Source organism: Homalodisca vitripennis, chromosome 4, assembly GCF_021130785.1.
Source record: "Homalodisca vitripennis isolate AUS2020 chromosome 4, UT_GWSS_2.1, whole genome shotgun sequence".
Taxonomy (NCBI): Eukaryota; Metazoa; Arthropoda; class Insecta; order Hemiptera; family Cicadellidae; genus Homalodisca; species Homalodisca vitripennis.
The window spans coordinates 148,921,482-148,944,533 of NC_060210.1; the positions used below are offsets into that span (position 1 = coordinate 148,921,482).

A 23,052-nucleotide genomic window follows, 5' to 3' on the forward strand; every position below is an offset into this window, starting at 1 on the left:
CTTACGTCTTTTATTTGTCACTACATATTACATTGTGGTGTTTATTCAATATTCTTTAATGTGTTTCTACCCGTTATTAATGCATTGGAGAAAATCCAACATAATAAATTTAATGTAGGTTTTTTTATATTTTTAAATTTGATGCCAGCAGTTTTTGTAAAAGTACAGACTCTGATACTTGGTTTTTTATGAACCCTACAACTGGCAATGATATCATTGTACAATAAGGCTCTATTTAAACAGTCAAACATATATTTTATATAATGTATCACATTTTATAACTGGTTGTCCACATATAAACAGTTATATGTAAATTTATTCACAAATATTTGGAGAACATTATATCAACAACTTGTTGTTTCCTGGTAAATAATATTCTTTTTAACAAAATATAAAGAAATATTTTTTTGAATTTATTTTTGTAAATATTCTGTTTTGCAACTGCTTAGCATAAGTTATATATCAAAAGTGTAAATGTATAACTTATTCTAAATTTTGTGCTGATTCCAAAAAAATGTTATCTTAACTTTCATTTCAAACATATTTATTGTGTGGCTCTATATGAAAAAGTGCATACAGTTTTTATTTTTTGAAAGAAATAATATCTTTCATGGTTAAACATAATCTTAAGACTCCATTTATACTTATGTAAGTATGACAATATTAACACTTTCACTGCCACCTCCTCATTTTGACAACTTTCTTACACTGCCTTCAGTTTTAATGATTTAAAGAAATAAATATAATGTTTTAACCAATTATAACAAGACCATTGGACTTACATTTTTTCAAAGCTGAGTTCTTCCTCTTTTTGTATAAATGCTCATGCAAAAATATTTTCAAACAAAGGGTTGTGTTAAAACATAAAAATATATTTTTTGTAAAAAATAAAAAGTTGACAAAAACATCACCATGTACTACTAGTATATAACATAAATATATTTCTCATTCTTATTTAATTACTGTCCCTATAGCTACAAATATTTACAATTGAAATCCACTTATGTTTAATTTTTTTGTATTGTGGAGCTGTAAACCACTTGTTCCAGGGCTATTATAAACATCTTCATCAGAAGCTGGAAATAAAGAAAAAGCTGTAAAATTCTGTAATAAACCATTTTATTTAAAGACAAGGATACAAGTTTTTATTACTAATATGTTGATATTTGCTTTTTTGAGTAAAAAACAATGTCAACAAGTCATTGGTAGTAAAATCAGAATCATTACCTTTGTCATCTTGGAATAAACTATCACTTGAAAATCTGAGTAACTCTTCTAGCACTTGATTGTCTTCAATACTGTCACGATTTATTGTATTTATTCGCAAAACAATCGTTGTAGTCTTAAAGTAATAGCAAGTAAATCAATAACAATGCAGACAATGAATTAGCAGAACGACAACAAACAACTGCTGCTACGACGAGTTTGTAAAAAACCACTTTTTTCCGATATTCCTGGTGACTGCCAACAACATTTCGTAGATCATAATCCATAGAGAAAGAAATAAAATCATGGAAATAGCGAATGACTATCAATGCCGAAGTCTAAATACGTTTATATGCATTTTTATTACTGTAAACGTCCGCGCCATCAAAAGATGTCTACAGTCTAAAGAATTCCATGCACGACGTCAAATGACGTCAGCAGTGAAAATGTTAAAACCAAAATTAAAATAAAATACTAAATTACTAAACTAAAAATAAAGATGGAATCCAACCTTATTTACACATGTACAATATATACAAACTTTCACTCAGAATCACTGGATTCCACCCTATTTTTGTAGCCTCTGATGAACTGGTTTGGCATATTGTTTAAGCAGATGGTAGCACTTAGGAACTCCACGATTACATCCAGTGCAAAAGAAATTGGTTTTTACAGTTAAATACGGCACACAAGTGACAGTTCATGTTGAGGAGTTTCTCAAGGCCAAGGTCATCAACAGGTGGAACAAAAACTTCTGTCTGACTCACAAAATTGTGACAGAACACATACTAGGAAATCACGTCTACTTGGTGTGTTAGGTTCACCTCAATGTCAGAATAAACTTAGGCATTGCTTGAAGTAGGATGCTCCAAAATGAGCTCTCTTAGGATCACTTGATCGGTCTCTAAAAAAAATTATGGTTGCCTGTAAAGTCGGTTTTACGGGCGAAGATTTTACGTGACAACGTCTTTTTCTTGGTAGAATATTTATTGATATGAATATTATTAAATTGCACAATAGGAACAAGGAATTGAATGAAAATAAGAATTGCACAAATTTTAACTATATAAATATATTTTGTTTACTAAAACATTGTACATAATTTGAAATTAATTAAAATTTGTTATTGTAAATGGTAAAGTTGAATAAAACATTTACTAAAATTGGAATTTGAAATTCTTGCTAAACACAGTTAAATTCTAACTCCGCGCGTGGTGATTGGTCGGTTTAGTTCGTTTGTTTGGTCGCATTGTTATGACAGGTTAGAGGTTATAATTTGTTATTTTAAATGTTTGACTAGCAATACGCGCTGTTTCTTCTCAATCGACTGAATTACGATTGATTGCAGAGTGATTTAAACTAATAATTTACTTAACACTATCAACATTTGTCAATAGTATGACATAACCTATAAACTCAGTTTCTCAACTTTTGTGTCAATCTAACAATTAATCAATCAATCATAGTTTACGATAATGAAATATCAGTGTACAATTATTTACCTTTATTGTTGTAGTTGTTGTAAATGACGAATCTAAGCACTCCACATTTTCACGAATAAACATAGTTATCTGCTTTATCCCGTGCGGCGAACCCACAGTTATCTGCTTTATCCCGTGCGGCGGACCCACTGGACGGGCATCGTAACGTTACCGGGCGTTACACTTTTTCATGAGTGACTCCGAGCCGCAACCTAATTTAAGACGTTGTCACGTCAAAATTTCCACACACAATAAACATCTAAAACTATAACCTAAGAAAGCTAAACCACTAATAAAAACACTATAAAATACATTTTTCTACAAATAATATGGGAATTGTAACTCCAAACAAAAACCCCGGCACATGTTTTCAGTTTCACAACATGACATACGCATTTACATTCACGTCAACTGTCCATTGAGAAAGATGTCTTTACAGCAAACGAAGAAGACGATAATCAAATTAAGAACAATAAATCGTTACTAGAGTTAATGCTTTGACAGAATATATAAAATAAAAATCATTTGTGTAACCTTAAATTTAAATAACTACATTTGTTCTTTGGTTGGCGACTGATATTTGTTGTTGAAAAATTAAATCGACCTTTTGGGGTGATGAAAATTTTTTTCATGCCAGGTGTAGGGTTAATTGATTAATATACATGGTGAGGCAGACAACCCGTCCATATGTATAGTGGCTAAACCGAAAAACCTACCTTACTCTTTCTTACGAAAACCTCCATACTTTGAACCCAAAGAATTCAGGAGAATAGTGTTTCAAGTGCACCCAATACAGCACTTGTAGTAGGGGTGCAAAAGAGTAACTTTTAAAGATTTTCAAATGTAACGGGTTTATTTGTACCTCATTTTAAGATCTATCCAAAGATCATTTTGAAAAAGGAAGTGTTCATTTATTAGGCTTCTTGTATACAGGGTAGTCCAAAGTGTCAAGGTTGCATGGTTTCAGTTTTTTTTTACTGTTACCTCATTAAAGATTTGAGCAAATCCAACTTTTTACCCAAGGTTACCAAAGAAATACTCTTTCTAAAAATATGTTACAGTTGTAATTGTTCAGCACATTTCCAGTTGATTTTAAACAGTTCAAATTTAGGATATTTCAAACTTATAAAACCTACAAAATTCAAATATAGCAACAAAGTATAACTTTCATTACACCTGTCGGTCTCCCCTAAAGTTTTTTGTAATCAAAGTTTATCTTTATCTTAGATGGTTGAGAATGCTAAAAATACTAATTTCATAATTCATGAACTCCTGTATTTTTCGTAAGCACTTAATAAATTGATTCTTTTTGCCTTTTTTTTTAACTTATCTGTTAGATACTGTAATTATTATTCTTACAATTATTTAGCTTCTAATTATTTCATTCCAACAATTATACTATTATTCAACTAACCTTATTTACAGATGTTCAAACTGTAATCCATTGTTTTTCAAACATAGGTCTACCCTAGAACTGAAGTTTTCTACAGCCTTTAAGACCTCTTCTCTGTTTGTTGACTGAAAAGCAGCCCTGATTTGTTGCGTCACGTCATCTCAAGTTATTTGTCTAGAATGCATACACCTTCCCCATAAGTAGAAGCACAATCATGTATGTTAAAACTGGGAATCTGGGTGGGTAGTCGACTGGTCCGCCTCTCCCAATCCAGTTTTGAGGATATTCCTTATTCAGAGTTGTCACACTGCTTCAGAGTAGTGGACTGGTGTCCCATCGCGCATAAACCACATTTCTTGGATGGTTTGTTCACAAATATTCAACAATAAATTAGGAAAGTAATTGATGAATTACAAATAATACCGCACCAAGTATTGAGGGTCCAGTACCTTTGGTTGTCTAAACTCACAACCTGTGGGATTCTAAAAGCCCAGAATCTCATGTTGTGATGATGGTTCACTTTTCCATTGGTCCAGAAAATTACTTCGTAACACTATAAAACCTTGCAAAATAAATTTATCTTCATGCATTTTATCACAGACCCACAAAGATGCGTCATTCTTGGAAAGTAGTCATCTCCACGCAGTTCTTGATATAGTGAAATTTGGCATGGATGCATTTTATTGTCCCAAAGGATCTTTGTGATCTAGATGAGTCATGTGAATTGAGCTGAACCACAGCCAAAACGTCTGGTGCCTTATCATCCTTTACAGACCTAGTGAACTGCTTCCCTTTGTTGTGAGTTGGTTGTACATTTCCAGTTTTATGGACATGACTAGCTTGTCTTTGGAAAACCTTTTGTAAATGATGTTCATGGTTTGTGTAATGTTGAGTGTACAGAGCAAGTAAACATTGTGTAGTTCTGTAAACATTCACCTAGCACCATCAACATCAAGATAGGTTCCTCATTGGTAAATGGCACACTTGACAGATAACACATCTTCACAAACACAACACAAAACTGACCGAAAAACTAAAATAACTTATCATTGTCATCTCTTATCATTTCTCCCAAACTTTAAAAAAAAGTTAAGTAGTTGTTGAGGATAATGTTATCATGTTATCAAACAAAGCCATCACTAATAGATAAGCCATAATCAACATTTAAATACGATAAGAATTCACACTTTTAGTACACAGTAGCTCTCTCATTTTACAGAAAGTGTTTTAAAAATGTGGGTTTTTTTCGTTATATAATGAAAAAGGTATAAGTTTATCGGTTCAGCCGTTATACATCATGGTTGGGTGGTCTGCCTCATCCTGTATAACTAAGAAGTGATAAAACAAAAACATATAATTACGTATAAAAAGCTTAATTACATGGCTTATTACAGTGATTCTTTATGCAGTAGATTGCACTCTTATGGACAACGGTAATCTCTTCAGGTCGATATAAGACTATAAAATATTTACTCGTTTGAGCATACCTTGACTAGAAAACGATGATGTATAAAACATATCTCCATTAAACAACAATCACGCTGGAAAAAAGTATTATGTTAGGTCAAATATACTTCTGCAGTAATGCAGCAGTCCGACATGGGTGAGATTTTAGCCATGGCTTACAAGGTGTTTGATCTTGAACTCTACCAGTTTTCAGTTTGTACCAGTTGCTCCTTTATTCACTATAGTCATAGACAAATTTTGGACTCAAAGGTTTTGTTCATTGTGAATTTTCTGTATTCTGAGTCTCGTGTGTTTACTCTCTGGATAGATTTGGTGACAAAGAGATTTATGATAAGATGTTTCTAAAAGTTTCTGTTATATCAAAATATATAAAAATATTATTAGATATTAAAAAAAATCATTTCTTATTAGTGAAGTCCGACCAAAACTAAATTTTTATTCCACAACTACACGGATTACTCAAATAACCGTATGTATGTACACGTGACAAACAATGATCCAAATAGTTATCATATATAACCAAAGAAATTACAGTGTGTATATATATATATAAATATATATTTGGTTGTGAAAACTATCTATTTACCAATACTAAATTGCTACTTCAGAACTAAAGGAGTGCTGGAAATAATGTTAAATAAGTGAAAAACAATAGCAAACTATGTGAAATTAATTTTAGCCAAGTGATCTTGCAATAGCTTAGTCAGAGCCGATTATTTATCAAACAGATTTCAGTAAAAAGATATAGTGAATCATTTTATTGTTGTTTTACTACAACAATAAAACACTAATAAAACTTACAATAATACACTGCTCGGTACAGAAGTAAAAGTAAACAACTCTGGCAAGATTGTGTTCATAACAAACAGGCGTTTTTTTTTACGTTTGAAATAATCAACCTGGTACTTCACAACCATAATAACAAAGAGAAATAAAACTTTAGTTTTCATTAGCATTTTTCTTCCCAAATTCAATGGTCCATGAATCTAATCGATACATTGCCAGAGTATGTTTTATTAACAAAATTTTGTCAGGTAACACTGAAGAAAAGGCAAAAGGAAAGGCTACAAAACTTTGTCGATTAACACTACAAGAGTTAAGCCTACTGCACATAACGTATTAAGCTGAAGATATTTTAGACATTTTTTTTAGAGTAAAGGTTAATTTCACCTTTTGTAGTATGGTAATGGAAGCTTAAAGATTTTTCAACAGAAAATACACATTTTATTTAGAACTTAACATAAAATTAACAATAATGATTTGTTTCCAAATAAACATTTAAATATTTAAAACAGTAAAAATAAAACACATTTTGCTAAAAAAAACAGACTTTGATTTTTAAATAAACAAAATTAACATTTACTTGCAATTTTAAATTAGTATTACCATTGTTATACTTTAACATTATAAAAAAAAATATTTTAGGTAAAAGAATCAATTTGTCAATAGTCAAACGTCTTTATTCATGAATCATGTACATTGGTGGTACAGTGAATAGTGTCAAAATAAAATATAAACCTAAAACAAAAAATAATACATACTACATACAGAAATGTTGTGTAACTACAGCTAACTATGGGAGGTGGAAAACTCATCTAATGAATAAACTGCTAAATTTATTATATATTCTTTGAGCATTTTCTTAAATTTTGACCAATCATTCTCTTTTTTAATATTTTCAGGAACATATTTAAAAAATGTGTTACCTGCATATGAGGGCTTTTTCTTGTAAAATTTTAACCTGTGAGGCTGAACTATCTCATTTCTCCTCCTAAAATTATAAGAGTGGGATAATGGTATTGATTTTGCCTCTAGTTCTTGTTTTTTGGCAATAAGAATTGTTTCAAATATATATTGACCAAAAACTGTAAAATTTTTTAATTTTTTAAAATGTTCTCTGGCCAAATCATCACGTTTCAGCTTAAGCATAATAATTCTAATGGCCCATTTTTGTTTGCTTCAAAATGCTATCCATGTTTTTGTTGATCCATATAACGCTATACCGAATAAAAGGTGGGAGTGAACATGGGCAAAATATATACTTTTTAAGGTTTCCAAAATTTTGTATTTTGTAATTAACATAATACTGTAAGTTGCGTATTTTGTTTATCAGAGAGGTAGTTTAACATGTATTACAACTACCAAGTTGCATTACAATCTATCTAAAAAGCATGATTAAGTAAGAATTACAAGCATAAGTCTCCAATTTTGACAAAATTTATTTGATTTTTAGTGCAGTTAAGAGAATGTTTATAATAGTAGATAAATGGTTTAATAATCTTTATTGATTTGCTACTTAGTGTATATCTGCCAATTCAGTATAAAATTAGGTGTCAAAAGTGTGTTTCGTGAAAAATGTGAGCTCTACTGGACGGAAAGATGTTTCCAGGATGATATATAGATTGATAATTTTATAGTGCTACATGCTTTGTTAAACCTGGCCTTCATCTCTAGATTTTTTTTTCTTTTGGGTTTTCCTCATGAGTACAATGTATGAAAAGGGAACTGCTAATCCCCATGAATGAAGAACAGGGATTGAAGACGCATGCCACCATCATACCACAAAGTTAAGCAATGTGCACCATAATTTTGAGTCCAAACTTCATTTCTATCAAGAAGCAAATGGTAGCCATTTTGAGCATGTAATCTGTGTTTTCAAGATTTTTAGCATTGTGTGTAATTCATTAATAAGGTGTTGTTAGGGAAACTTTTAACTTAAATTAGCCTCCACACTGGAAAGGGTACAATAAAGATCTTATATTTGCACAGTTTTAGTACCTTCAAAATAAGATGTACTTGATAAGTGTCCCTATTAAAAACTTTTAACACCCATTTCTGGAGGAGGTGATGACATTTTTCATATCTTACATGAAAAAACTCTTGGTTGGTCATATAAACATCACCCTAAGTGAATTTCTTAATCTCCATTTATAAAAAATGAATATCGGAGAAAGGAGGAGTGAGCCTTTAAAGGTACACTGTATAGGTAAATTAAGATAACTATTTGAAATAGTAACAAATCTTATACTTTATTTACAGAGTCCAAATTTACAGGTCTCAATGTTGATTCTCTCATGTGTAGAGTCCAAGTTCATTTTTTACCACTGTTGTTTCCGTATTGCCTGACAAAGGTGAAAGATTTGTTTTGTTGTTTCTTTTTACCCTGAAACAAAAAAGAAATTATTCAGTAATTTAATATAGAAATCTTCTTTGGTATAATACGATAAAAGTATACAAAACAATGAAAAAAGATTGTTAATCTCTGTCCCTAAAAATACTCGTATATTGGTCCATCTTCTGGTAAATTATAGCAACCAGTAGAATTCTCAAAAACTACAGTATCTAAAACTAGCCAAATTTCTATGGATATCAATCCTTCAAACGATGTGGTCCTAAAAGAGATGAGAGTAAATGATCAATCAGTCACAGCCATTGTTCATGTACCAATTATTCCATATACATATTCTACCAAAGTTCATGAACAATTTCTGATTTGACCTTACAGATCTTTCAAAATTCAATTTTCTCTCTGTTATCATATAAAAGTTAAGTAAAATTGTAGACTATGTAATTAACATCTGCTGTTTGAAAAACTAACCACCTCACAAAATCTTCCCTACTTAATGTTTATAAAATTAGTACCATAGTGGGACGTATTCACATAAATACTAATAGAAATAAAGTAGATGCTCTTTCATACAGGACCAAAGTTTGGTCATATAAAGGAAGAGTTGGTTAAGAAGAAAATAGTCATTATTCAATTTATAAGCAGTATATTATCATAATGAGCCTATGTTATAGCAATTAATGTTAGTTTCATAATCACTTTAACAAGTTTATGTTCCACTCTGCTCATTGTGTGACTTAATGGAACAAAATGCAACACATTAAACTCATAAAAAATATTCATTCAAACCAAAATTTGTACACAATTACTACCCACAAAATAAATCAATACTAAGATAGTATAAATATAAACTAAACTTTTATCAACAAAGTACAAAATCATTGCTAATGTACTGAGTGTGGCTAAAAATTAGATACATCTCACTTCCTGAAACAGCAACAATTATTAAGGCGATGAGAAGTTGATCCAAGCGTGGATAAGAGGTACGTATGAAACTACAAACATATTTTTTAAACCATATTCTATTATTTCTATACACTTTTAAAAATTTAAATTGAAATATGTTTAAGGCACAATAAAATATGATGGTCGCTGGGAAATATAAACTCATGAGAAAAGATAAATTATACAAATAGTATGCCTACAATACACTGATACATTGGTAGGTTAATTTCAGTTTTACTGAAGCCATTAGGGTGGTATAAAAAATGTATTGCCACTTGTATAGACAGTACTAAACACACAAACATAAAAATGTTAATATACACTGATAATGTATTTCTGGAATATAAAATTTGTTAAAATCATAAAGTTTAAAAATACTAAACATTTTGTATGACATGCTTTCTTACACCTAGTAAATGTTTCTTTAACATGCAAGAGGTTGCAGCAGTTTGCCACAATGTTCAATTATGGTTTACAATATCAGCAGCTTGGAAACTAGTCTTATCTCTTCTCATGTATTTCTTCACAAGACCTTGACATCTGCTAGTCTTTTATACACTTTATTTTCAAAGTAATTAATATTTTGTTGTTCTTTGCTTTCAATTGGGTAATATTTACCCAAAAAATTTAAAAACATTTAAATTTATAAATGCAATCAGTTACTTATAATAAATTCAAGTTACATTTTGGATGGTGTTCTTTGGTAGACACATTTTCTTTTGAAGTACAAAAGAAATGTGTATTTACACACTTAGAAAAGAACATACAGCAATTTGCTTACGCTTGACCTCCCGCATAGTGTCAATTTTATGACAAATTTCTAGTACTTTTTAATCTGTTTTTAATGACAGTTTTATTTGCAGATAATTAATTTTAAGTGGTATATTCTGAAACATAATCATACTAATCACATAATTTTTTTGAGATTTTCTATTGTAGGAAAATAAAGAAATAATAAAAAGTAATGTGCAAAAATTGCCTTCAAGCAACCTTTCGCATGTTAAGAATATTAAATAAATAATATTTATATGGTTTCTTTTGGCCACAAATCGCTAATATACAGTATGTAAATTGATGATTTCTGATATTTTCAAATTGTATGTTTTTTACATTAAAATGTATTATGTGTAGTAAAGTTGTAACAGTTATTTTTCAGTATGTATACAATTTTTTGATAATATTCTGTCACAGTGTAAACACATGTTAATTTAAATTGTGAAGGTAAATTATTTAGGAAGATAGATGAGAAGTAAAAATAAGCAGCAACAATCACTTGATTGTTATATACAATCGGTTATCCCATCACTAGTTATACTTTAGTTACAGCTGGAAACACTGGACTAAAACCCAGGCTTGCATTTAGTGCAGCAGAGAATACTGGCAGCATCACGGAAAATCTCAAAAAATACACAAAATTATAATGTAATGATAATTAATTAATTACCATTACAATTATTTTGTTATCTGATACTAGTAGTATTATACGGTAGGAAGTGACGAAGGTTAATCCTTTTCTTAAAACTAAAATACCATCTAGAAAATTGGCAGGGTCCTGAAATTTACTGAAAATTTGCAATAACGAACTTTCAGATTTACTAATGCATCTTATTATCAATATGTCATCCCAGGAAGGAAAGTTCCCGACTTCCTTGATATCAACATTTCATAAGTTACTAAAAAAAGCTCTGAACTTGCTTCATAACCATCACAATCATGTGTAACCATAACCTATCACAATTCTATGTGCTCATAAGTCAGCATTGTTTTATAAGAGGCTGATCTACAAAAACTGCAATAGTAAGATTGGCAGAGTTTATTGTTGATAGATTTGAAGCTGGCAACACCACTACAATAATGTTAATAGATTTAATAAAGCGATTGAATATCTGGAGCACTATAGATTTCTTAGAAAATTGCAAACCTTTAAGTTGCTGGTACAGCAGTAAGATGGTTCAAAATTTAAATTGTAAAAGTAGTAATGTAAAAGTAGCAAGTGGTTCATACAAATAAGAGAACGTTGTTTTAAGCTGTATTAATATACAGCACTCTAAACAAATATCTTGAATTGATAGACATTTCATGTATAAAGCAATGAACATGGTTATTATTTAGTATTGCAATAACAACAACTTTGGCAGTAAATGAAGCTAACAAATAAAAAATCGTCTTTGGAAGAAAAAAAAGAATTAAATAAGAGCATTAATGAACCTTGACCCAGTAATTACAACAGACAGTCCTATAATATATAGGGATTGTGATGGTTATAGAAATGAAACGGAACACATACAGACAAGCTCTGTAAGGTGCTCAAGACTTTATGTAATTCACCTTATTAAATCATAATTCAAAATATCTATTAAGTGTTTGCACATAATATTGTAATGGTATCACGACATTTTCAGAATTATGTTAATAGAGAAATATACAACAGTATTAATATCTATATTAAAAGGTTAAAGAAACAGCAAATGAATAAATGGGATACTGCATTTAAAATGTACTTAATTTTGTTTTCACCTTATATTATACAAGACCATTGATTCTACAAAAATATATAGGACATTGACGTGGTTGTAACCAAGGGAAAGCTGTAGAATTGCCTTTGTTGAACTTTCTATAGTAATTATGAGTTATTTACACATCTTAGAAACAAAAACATACACCCATGAGAAAAATTTGTCTGATGGCAGAGATATTTACATACATACATATTTAACATCAGTCCTCCTTTTAGCAGATAAGCCTTTCTATAAGGAAGCAAAGCTGTATGTCTTACCTACAGATATCAAGATACTTCAAGAATATGTTCCATCAATATTCTTTCTAATTATTAACTGGTGAATGTTTAAGTAACAGACTTTTAACATCTACCAGAGAATACTTTCCTTTACAAAGGTTTGATCTGTAATTTATTATTTGATGATAAATATGCTATTCATAATGAGAGTATTCACTAAAAGAATAAAGTAAGGTTTTATATAAAAGCTTACCTTATGTTTAAATTTGGACTGGCTACTTTTAGGAATTGCGGACAGCTGAGGACTCTGAAATTTGCTGAAGTCAACTTGACTATAATCATACTTAATAAAGGTTTCTGATGAAGTCTTATTGGTAACAGTCTTGCTACTGGGTTTCTTGCCAACACTAACTGGTACAACTTCAATTTTATTGTTAACTTTCCTCTTTTTTGGAGGAGAACACCTGTCAACGGTTGTATCATCTTCGTTTTTAATCCTAACAGATGCGTCATCTTCATTTTTTATGGTAACAGGTGTATTAAAAAGTTGTGCCTTGAACTCTTCATATGCAGTCATCTTGGGTTTATTTAGAATTTTAGTCTTTTTAGATTTGCGAGAGGTTTCACCATGATTGCTTCCTGATTTTATCCCAATAGGAGTATTGTAGTTGCTACTGTCTTGTGAACGATCTCGTTTTCTTGGGTTGTAATCCTGAGAACATAAACAGTTGAAATAATCAGCAATATTCGTTCAACTATTCCTAGGAGTATTAGTGAAGTAATTCTAGATGAAATACTGATAGGAGAAATCAATAATTTCCTAATTTGTTGTAACTATGATTTCAGTATTTTATTTCACACAATATTAACAAATTAAACTCTCTTACTCTCTATGTAAAATACAAAATTACAAGATTAATAATAATGGTCTTGACCACACAACTACAATCTTTTTACCAAGATATTTGTTTGAACGCTGGATAATATTTTAATTACATTTTATAAGCAAGTCCACAGACAATGTACTTTGTGGAAGAAAGGAACTCTGAACAATACTTACAGTAGGCTTCCTTTTAAAAGTTTTCTATCTTAAATTTACATTAACATCAAAGTAAAATTTATATTATTTTAAAATTTGTATGGATTTAATCTGAATTATAAAACTGCAACAAATTATTCTAGCATTATACTTGTATTTATACAACACATCAGTAAATTTTATATTTTAAAATGTGATGTACAATTTTTTTTAGCTTTCTACATATTTTTCTTTATGTATTTTTAAATTGCTATAATTGCTTTACTTTTCTGAAAATATGTCATTTTGTACACTTGAAAAATTTTGGTGGATTTCACGTAAGATTTAAAAGTATTTTATACATCTTTTACTCTCATGGCTTTGCAGCACTTCAGTGATCTTGTAAGAATTCCAAAACTTTTTAAACATTTTCTAAAAAACTTATGAGAATTTAATCCAAATTTAAAACAGTCTAGAAAATTCAAATCATACAATTTTCTTGGAATTCTGTATATTTCACCAACATTTCTGCTCAATTGCTACCTCTAAATCCTTATAGAACATTTTAATATTTACAGTGGAGTTTCTTTACTAAATAGTTCCTTGAAACCAAATTTGTTTTCTGGTTGTTCAGTAAAAACAAGATACAAGCACTTTTTACCTGTTCAATTATTAATAATTGTTTGTTTAGTTTCTATTTATTTTATTTTTGTTGTGTTAGTGATTCTTGAAGAATAAAACATATATTATTATATTAGTTGATGTTAAGATAATCTGATAGTTCACTCCTGGGTTCAAAGACTGGTTTTGGAATATAAAGGCTAGCACAACAGGTCTGATCCAGCACTGACAGACTGAATACATAGAATAGAATATACTTATTGTGTTGACAATATATATGACGTTGCATTGCAATAGTCAATGATAATAGCAATTTTTCACGGCATTATTCCATTCTCTTGACTTTCCATACAGTTGCATGCAGGCACACATTCATACACATACAAACAAACAAAATTCATGGGATCAACCCCCAGGAATGCAACACTACCGCAAATATCAATCCCGAGTGTGCTCCATGAACTCGCCAACTGAGTAAAAAGCACAAGACACCAGGTTGTGTTTTAATTGGGATTTAAATCTTTTTTCGATTGGTTTCTAAATTTAGTGTTTCAGAGAGATTGTTAATGAATTTGATCCCAGTTTGAGAAGGAAGGCGTTCAAATGCTGCTGTTGTATGCTGTCTGGCTTGAAAACGCTTCCGAGCTCTTGTCTCGTATCTATGTAAATCACTGCCCTTTGTCATTATACACAGAAATCAACAGTAAAAAGAAGTGTCTAAAATATAAAAATTAAGCAGTTAGCACATTGAGCTCCCTGAAGCCACTTCAACATGACTCTCTGTTGTTCAATTTTGTGATGATTCAAACAGTTTGTTTTTACAGTCTAGACACACTTTCCAAGTTTGATATGGTACTACTGTCCCACAGAGAAATTCCGTAGGACAGGTATGGAAATATTAATTCATAGTAAGCAATCATTAAAACATCAGACGTAGAAAGCTTTGATAAATTTCAGACAGAAATTCCAGGTGCCAATTTAACACATACACTTTCAATGTGAACTTTCCAAGTTAACCCATCATCTAGGTGTAATCCTAGAACTTTAACACAATTAGTTACCTCCAGAAAATGTTATCCACCATTACTGTTGGGGTTTCATAAGTATTCAATCTATGTATACAGAAGTTGATGTAATTTGTCTTTTCATGATTGGTTTTGAGATTATTTACCAGGAAATTTTGAATGCAGGAATTGATATCAATGAAGGTTTGAATCTCCAAAGTCAGAAATTCAGCTTGGAAACAGAGAGTCGTGTCATCTGCATATTGGATGATTTTCCCATATGAGGCTGACGCATGGATATTATGTACATAAATCAAGAAAAGGACAGGTCCTAAGATACATTTCTGTGGGACTCCTTGGTGTATTCTAATACTACTTGATACTGTATTCTGGATCTGAACATATTAATTTCTACTGCTAAAATATGAGTGAAGCCTCTGGTGTGCTATCCCCTGTACATCATGGCCTTCCAGCTGTATAGCAATATATCATGATTAACAGTATCAAATGCTTTTGAAAGATTAAGAAAGACACAGTGTTCTTTGACGAGTATCAAAGCCTTCTACAATAAAATCTACAAGTTGTGTGATTGCTCTAAAGGTTGATTTTCTTGGTCTGAAACCAAATTGTTCATCAGACAAAATTTTGTGATTTTTGAGAAAATTAAGAAGTTGGTCCAGGAACAGTTTTTCAAAAATGTTGCTAAAAACAGGCAAACTGAAATTGGTCAATAATTATCAGCTATCTTTGGATTGCCTTTTTTGAAAAACTTTTGCGAATTGGAGTGCGGATGGGAAGTAGCTAGTTTTGAAAGAAACATTTATGATTTTTGTCAATGGACTTAACATGTTCTGATAACATTGTTTTATAAGCCACATTGATATGCTATTTTGTCATTGGAAGTTTTAGCTGAAAAGCTTCGAACAATACATCTCCTTTTGTCCTCACACACAGGAGCCAGAAGTATAGATGAAGCAGGGGTTTGTGTGGTGATAATATCCACTTCCAATTTATAGTCAGCATTAAGAGAACTAGCTACTGAGGAGAAAAATTTGTTAAATTGCAAAGCTATTGCATTTGGATTGGTTAATTTTATCCCATCAGCATCTAGTTGAATGGATTTTGAAAATGCTTTATTTGTTAACCTTTTTATAATGCTCCAGACTGTCTTAGAAAAGTTTGATGACTGTATTAGTTTATTGTTTATTTGTATGATTTTGCAACAGTTATTACTTTTTTTAATTTTTTGTAATTTCTATAGAAAGCTCTGTATTTATAATGATTAGTGTTCCTAAATATTTCATTATAGAATTTTAGTTTATTTCTAGAAATCAGAATTCCAGGTGTTATCCAAGAATTCTTTTGAATTTTACCTTTTGTTTTTATTTTCTTAAGGGGATAGCAAATATTTAAGTGGAACATGAAACAACTGTTGAAGGAGTCGAATATTGTGTCTGCAGAAGTAAGAGTCTAAAAATTCCAATTTTCATTTGCCAGACATATATTTAAAAGATTTATATTATGGGAGTGGACAGTTCTCTTTAAAACAACGTTGTGAGATTCTTGGCTCATTGGACACATATGGATCACCCACCACCTCCTATACGTAATCGTCAGATATACGTGTTCAGCACTGACACAGAGCTACTGAGTATGTTTGTTATGACATTATCAATGGCAATACTCAACATCATTGTTACACGAGTCAGCGAGTTTACAGACCAGCTGAGACTAAAAGATTTGAGCAAATCTCTTAGCTGTTAAGTTTGCTTATCATTCATACTTATAACAAAATATTTACAATTCTGAAGGAGTTTAGAGCTTCTCAAGCCTCTCGAAAAAAACCCAAATTGGCCATTTGGTATAAACCAACCACGGCAATTCTCCAGAGAGAACTCAAGCAGACTTCAGATGTGTTGTATTAGCACTGCACAGAAGACACGAAACGAGCAAGAGGCAAACACATTACAAGGTGGGTAGACAGTCAATACATGTCAGTCAGTGCTCTGGTTTATTAAATGTACGAGGTATGTTAAAAAAATTTGCAACTTTTTAATTACCGCGGGTTTTTCATTTTTTAGTGGCATTATGTTGGTACTCGTGGCTCTGACATATGCCAATAAGCTCGGTCATTTTGAAAGTTAGTTAATTTTTGACAGCTGATTTGCTTGCACGTGCCGAGGCTCGTCTTTTGTGCCTATTCAAAAAAATGTTTCAAAGAATCTGCATTACATTTTGTTTTAAAACTGAAATTAAGTATGAAGACTTATTCTGAGTATTGACTGTGGCTTAGGGAGAAGCTACCTTGGATTGAAGCAAAGATTATCGGTAGTGCAAAACCTTCTCAGAGGGCCGAGAAGATGTGAAGAAAATAGTATTGGCCAATCATAGAATCACCGCTAGAGAAGTTGCAGAGGACCTCAACATATCGATTGGCTCTTGCTATTAGATTTTTATCAATTATTTGGGAATGTGACGGGTCATTGCAAAATTTGCACCAAAATTGCTCAATTTCTACCAAAAAACAGCAGCGCACTACCTTTGCTAATGAGCTGTTAGACTCCGTGATGACCCAAATTTGTTCCAGCGGGTCATAAACGGTGTAGAATCATGGGTTTATGGTTATGACGTAGAAACCAAAGCTCAATCATCCCAATGGAAGCTGCTGCACGTGCCAAGACCGAAAAAGCGTACCAAGTTCCGTAGACTGTGAAAGTTTTGCTTACAGTTTTCTTCGATTGCAGGGGCATGTTTTATTTTTTTTTTGTTCTCTTAGGACAAGAAGCTTATAAATTGTACTTAGTCCTGTAAGAACCTTTGCGCTGCTTCCGGAGTAATAGGATATTCAGGATGGGTAAGGTTAGGGAGTAGGGGCCGCCTCCTATTGAGATCCATAAGGATGAATTAGGGCACTACATCTCAAAGTTATCCTGGAAGAAGGGGAGGCCAGCTCTGAACCAGCGTAGGCAGGGGGTGGCACACCCTTGTTGAGGTTAACAAGAATCTCTGAGGTAAGGGAACAGTAGACTAGACCTATCGAATTGCCCATGAACCCCAGAATCTCAACATTTGCGGTTAGTGATGTGCCGCTACTGGACATCCATAAGGTTGCCCAGATTGAAGTGGCACATCGGTTTTTGCTGTGCCCAGTGGTGGGTTCAACTGGTAGGTATAAACCAGCCAGAAGTGATCCCTGCTGGGTATGCAAGGGCATGTTACATCATGGGTTCTTGCCACAAGGTAGAACTGCCAATAAAGAATATTATCTGCAAGTTATGCGCAACTTGCATGAAGCAATCTGCCCAGAATCGCCCGGATTTGTGGAAGAACAAAAATTGGCTTTTGCACCGTGATAACGCCCCTGCTCACACATTGTTACTTGTGCACAATTTTTTGGCCAAAACAAACACACTAATGATGCCCCAGCCACCGTATCGTATTCCCCAGATCTGGCCCTCTGTGACTTTTTCTTGTAACCAAAATTGAAAAGGCCCATGAAAGGACAATGCTACGCTAAACAACACCACAATAACTACTTTTTGAAGTGCTTTGAGGATTGGAAGAAACGTTAGCACAAGTGTATAATATCTATTGATGATTACTTTGAAGGGGACAAAATGTATATTGATGAATAAATTAATAATTTTCAAAAAAAAAAAAGAAAAGTTGCAAAATTTTTTAAACAGACCTTGTACATGCATAGAGAACCTTTGTACATACCACTGAATTATAAATTAACTTATCTACATGTTTTATTTTTTGTAAGTATAATTTGTAATACAGCAAAATTGACTTGCTTAAATTACATATAGCCCATGGCCATAACAGTAATATTAGTATTTGAACACATTTGTATGATTTTATTTACATTATTTAATTCAATTATTCATCACTATTTTGATGTGTAAAACTTTCCTAACAGCAACAGAACAAATTAACTACTACACTAGTAAGTAATACAACCAACAAGTATTGAATGTTATGTGAGTTAAGGGGATTCACCACTGAAAATAATGAAAAATTATGTAATTTTCAAAAAAAGTTTTTTTGTCATATTTTGTCATTTGGAACCTACTGAACAAAAACATAGTATCCTAAGACCTATATTTTAAACCCTAAATATGAAAAAATAACGTTTTTTGAAAGTGCGTCAATGTCCAAAATTTCACATTTTTACTAGATACCTTATTTTGTACTAAAAACATCATAATTTCTTTTATATATTTCATTTTAAATATGTAAACCAGATATTTAAATCTAGTTTAATACGCATATCAATCATTGTACTGTTTTATTTTCATTACTCTATGCTGAAGAAGAAGAAGAAGTAGTAATAGAAATAGTAATAGGAAAAAAACGCTGCCAAAATTGCCAAGTACTTCGACAATAAAAGACTAGCACTGGCACAGAAACGCAAAAAGATGAAATTCACAGAGTACAGAAGGAAGTTGAGACATGCACAGCTTGAGGAAGAAACCAGGAAAATAGAAGCGGAGGGGAAAACATATGGTGCCGGTGACTTTTGAACGTCACCGACCGAACTCTGTTTTATTTTACAATGTATATATATATATATATATATATATATATATATATATATGTATATTTTATTGAACACTGACATAATAATATGACCTAATATTGATGTATAATACAACTTGACCTAATATATTGTGTAAATTTATTTCAGAAACATAAACTAAAAAAATATACGTGATATATTAGTGTTGAACCTACGTTTACTTTCTATCGCAGTTTTCCGAAAGTTTGAATTTCGATAAATTTTCAGAGAAAAATCGATATATCTTGGGAACTAATTGAGATAGTAAGTTCATATTTTTACCACATATTAAGTAGATCTTTTTCTAAATATTTAGGTAGAATTAGATGTTTAGGTATATATGATGAATAGAAAAATAATTTTATATATATGCATATTTTTTTTTTTTTTTAAGTCTAAAGTTTACTAAATTATTTTATTAAACCGACTAATGCTACCATGATAAATCTACCTAAATATTTAGATTATATCCATATCTTCAAAATTAGACCATGAGTAGTGCAATATGTTGGATAGTTTCTTAGATATATCAATTTGAAATATGGTCTGAAAAACACGAAAAACCCCCGTTTTTATTCACTGTAGGCTGTATGTGACAACTATTTGGCTGTTTTATATTTTTTGTTAGCCTACTACACACTAGACAAAAAATGGTTAAGCTATTTTTATTGTGTATTTAAAAAAATGTATGTTTTCAGTGGTGAATCCCCTTAAGTTATTTTCAAGCAGTGACGTAGTTCTATTCATTGATAAAATTATTATCCTTCCTCACTAGTAGTCTTTGTATCGCTTAGTACGAGCACATATGATTTTATTTTCTTGCAATAAGAATGAGAGGAGTATCAAAACAATGAAAGGAGTAGGAAAAAACCAATAATGTAAGAGTTGCTCTTTCATTTAACTTATAATGCAAGTCAAATGGAATAGATATTATAACAATATCTCACTAAAACTCCTTTAAAAATATCCTGTACATAAATCTGTGAAACTAATAACATTAAAAAAATTTTAATCACCTGTGTTTCTTCCTTGACTTTTAATACTTCATCAGCTGGGCTTTCTAAAATCTCACAAGTTCCTGCAGCAGAACTTCGCTGCTTCTCTCTCATACACTGAAAAAAGTAAGAAACTATGAATGTTTCTGCAATTGTGATTGTATTTAATTAACTACAACAATTAACATTTTGGTGGCATTGTCAATGTTGTGTCAGCAAGTTAGCAATAATCCAATTTAGACGCACTAACTGTTTGATGGCATTAGTGATCTAGTATCGTCCGATTGAGAGGACAAGCTCCATCCGGATTAAAAGCCTGCGTTAGTAAATACAACCATTCCATCTTTCAGGATGGAGGTGTGCTTCTGTTGTTTAGACTTTGTTTAGTCTCTTCAGTCATAGATAGGTCCAAAGACCAATATGAGACAACGTTAAATGTGAAGGAACGTGATGTCGTTTCATTAATGACAATCACAATTCACTGGGCGGTACGAGCGTTTGACTCGCTTTTACATACTCCTTCTGTCTGGAGTGCCCTATTTTCAAAATTTCTTGAGATTATTCATACTACCTCAAAATGTATAAATTTTCAAAATTGAATCTCTGAATGGTAGCTAAGTAGTTGCAGATTTCAGCAACTCTGCTACGTAGGTGACAGATTTCAGTCACTTAGGGAGGTGGAGAGCAAGGCACATAACCTTGTTAAACGAACGATCTCTCCATAACAGTAATATCAAACACTGGTCAATAATAAATTGCCAGGTCAAAAATTATTCATAAATATGGGTTTATTTCTTAAGGTGATCTATCTGATTAAAAGTGTGAAAAACACACATATATCAAATTAATCAATGTTTTTATTTTCTAGTGCACAGATATTATATGAAATGCAAATAAAAAATAAAATATTATCATCAAAATGTACAAAAAGTAATGTTTGTATGTTATTGAGGTATCAACACATCCATGGACTCCTGTCCAGACAAATCTACCAACATTCATATTTCAAGAAAGATTAGCGTGCTCATGAGGATCAGTGATTGACTGCGATGACTGGTAGGTAGCTAGTGTAAACCGTCCAATGCTCTCCCCAAATACTACTACGTTGCCAAGACTTGACACGGCACTGTCGGCTCCGTTCTAGTAGTAATAGCGGATGTTACCGATAGTCGCATCTGCACGCTGTGGTCGGCTACGATTGGCCAGCTCACGCCCGATCGCAGCGACTAGGCTTGCCCAATCTCGCAATCTCACATGGGAATCGAGCCTTTTGACATAGTCATAGCGAGTCATGTTGAATGATATAATCACAAGTTGTAGAGATTTTCACGGTTTGTAAATAAAATTCATGGTTTCACGGTCAGGTGGAGACCCTGAAAACATGTGTGCAGTTGCTATGCAACTGATTGTTTATATATATATAAAGAAATTTTATAGACTTGTAACAAAACATTACTCTGATAAAATGTGAAATGGCCCACGTATTATGAAAAAACTTTTTTTTTCTTTTTAGTTCAACTAGCACTTACCTCATCCAGTAGTTTTTGTGTGTCTCTGATAAGCTCTTGTTCCCTTTCTTCTTTTGATTTTTTCTTTTCATCTTCCAAGTATGTTAACATTTTTTTGTAGCGCTCAAATGGGCTCATAAAATGTATTTGGTTTGGTAAATTTACTTTGGACGAATTGTTACCTTCAGGTTCCTAAAATTATAGAAATTGTATTAATCAGTGAGGATTAATTAAAATTAAAGTGGAGATAGAAATAACAAATGTTATGCAAGAAAAGTACAGTAATACTCACATTAAGGAAAAAAGGCATTAAACTATAAAAGATAGCTTACTAAAATAATAATAACTATAATACATTATTACAACATTAATTATAACGTGTATATACTTACAATCTACAACTTTCTTGTTTCAAAGGAATTTTTAATCCAGTAAAATTACTATATGTTAATTGTAACAATAGACAGTGTAATTACAACCACACACATAGCTAATACAGAAAAAGCCACATAAACACAGCTTTTAACTCATATTATACCCAGATATCTTGAGACAAATTTTTTTCAAAGTATGAATAGAAAATAACATATATACATTTTTTAAACTCACTATTCTTAAATATATTGATCACTCTATTTAATGTCATTAAGAATAAACAGTAATGACAATGTCATAATAGAGAAAATGTGCTGTCAAAAGATATAATATTTATTAAATACAATAAATTAATTACAGGTAACCATTTTACAATATTACAAAGATAACAACTACAGTACGAATAATACTGGTTTACTGGTTTTATAACAATAAACTATGTTATTTAAATGTATGCCTATACAAGTCATATCCTTAATTAATTTTATAAAAATGTATTTTTTCGCATATATTATGTTATGACTAAAAAACTTAAACCAAATTGTTTTATAATGAAACTTAAAAGTTAATCTATAATTTTGTGTTGATACTGGACAAATTCAACCTGAATAATT

The 23,052-nt window shown here is 31.4% G+C and overlaps 1 protein-coding gene across 1 annotated transcript in view; it reads right to left on the minus strand.

The window, feature by feature from the left end:
- Positions 1 to 8,550: 8,550 nt before the first annotated feature.
- The window catches only part of LOC124360311 (exosome component 10), a 40,433-nt gene continuing 25,931 nt past the window's right edge, over positions 8,551 to 23,052 (minus strand). The window contains exons 13-16 of the mRNA XM_046813818.1: positions 22,085 to 22,255; positions 20,577 to 20,672; positions 12,610 to 13,068; positions 8,551 to 8,710 (exon numbers count right to left, since the gene is read on the minus strand). Of these exons, the coding sequence (XP_046669774.1) occupies positions 8,639 to 8,710; positions 12,610 to 13,068; positions 20,577 to 20,672; positions 22,085 to 22,255 (798 nt within the window). The 3' untranslated portion in view covers positions 8,551 to 8,638. The remainder of the gene's footprint in view (positions 8,711 to 12,609; positions 13,069 to 20,576; positions 20,673 to 22,084; positions 22,256 to 23,052) is intronic.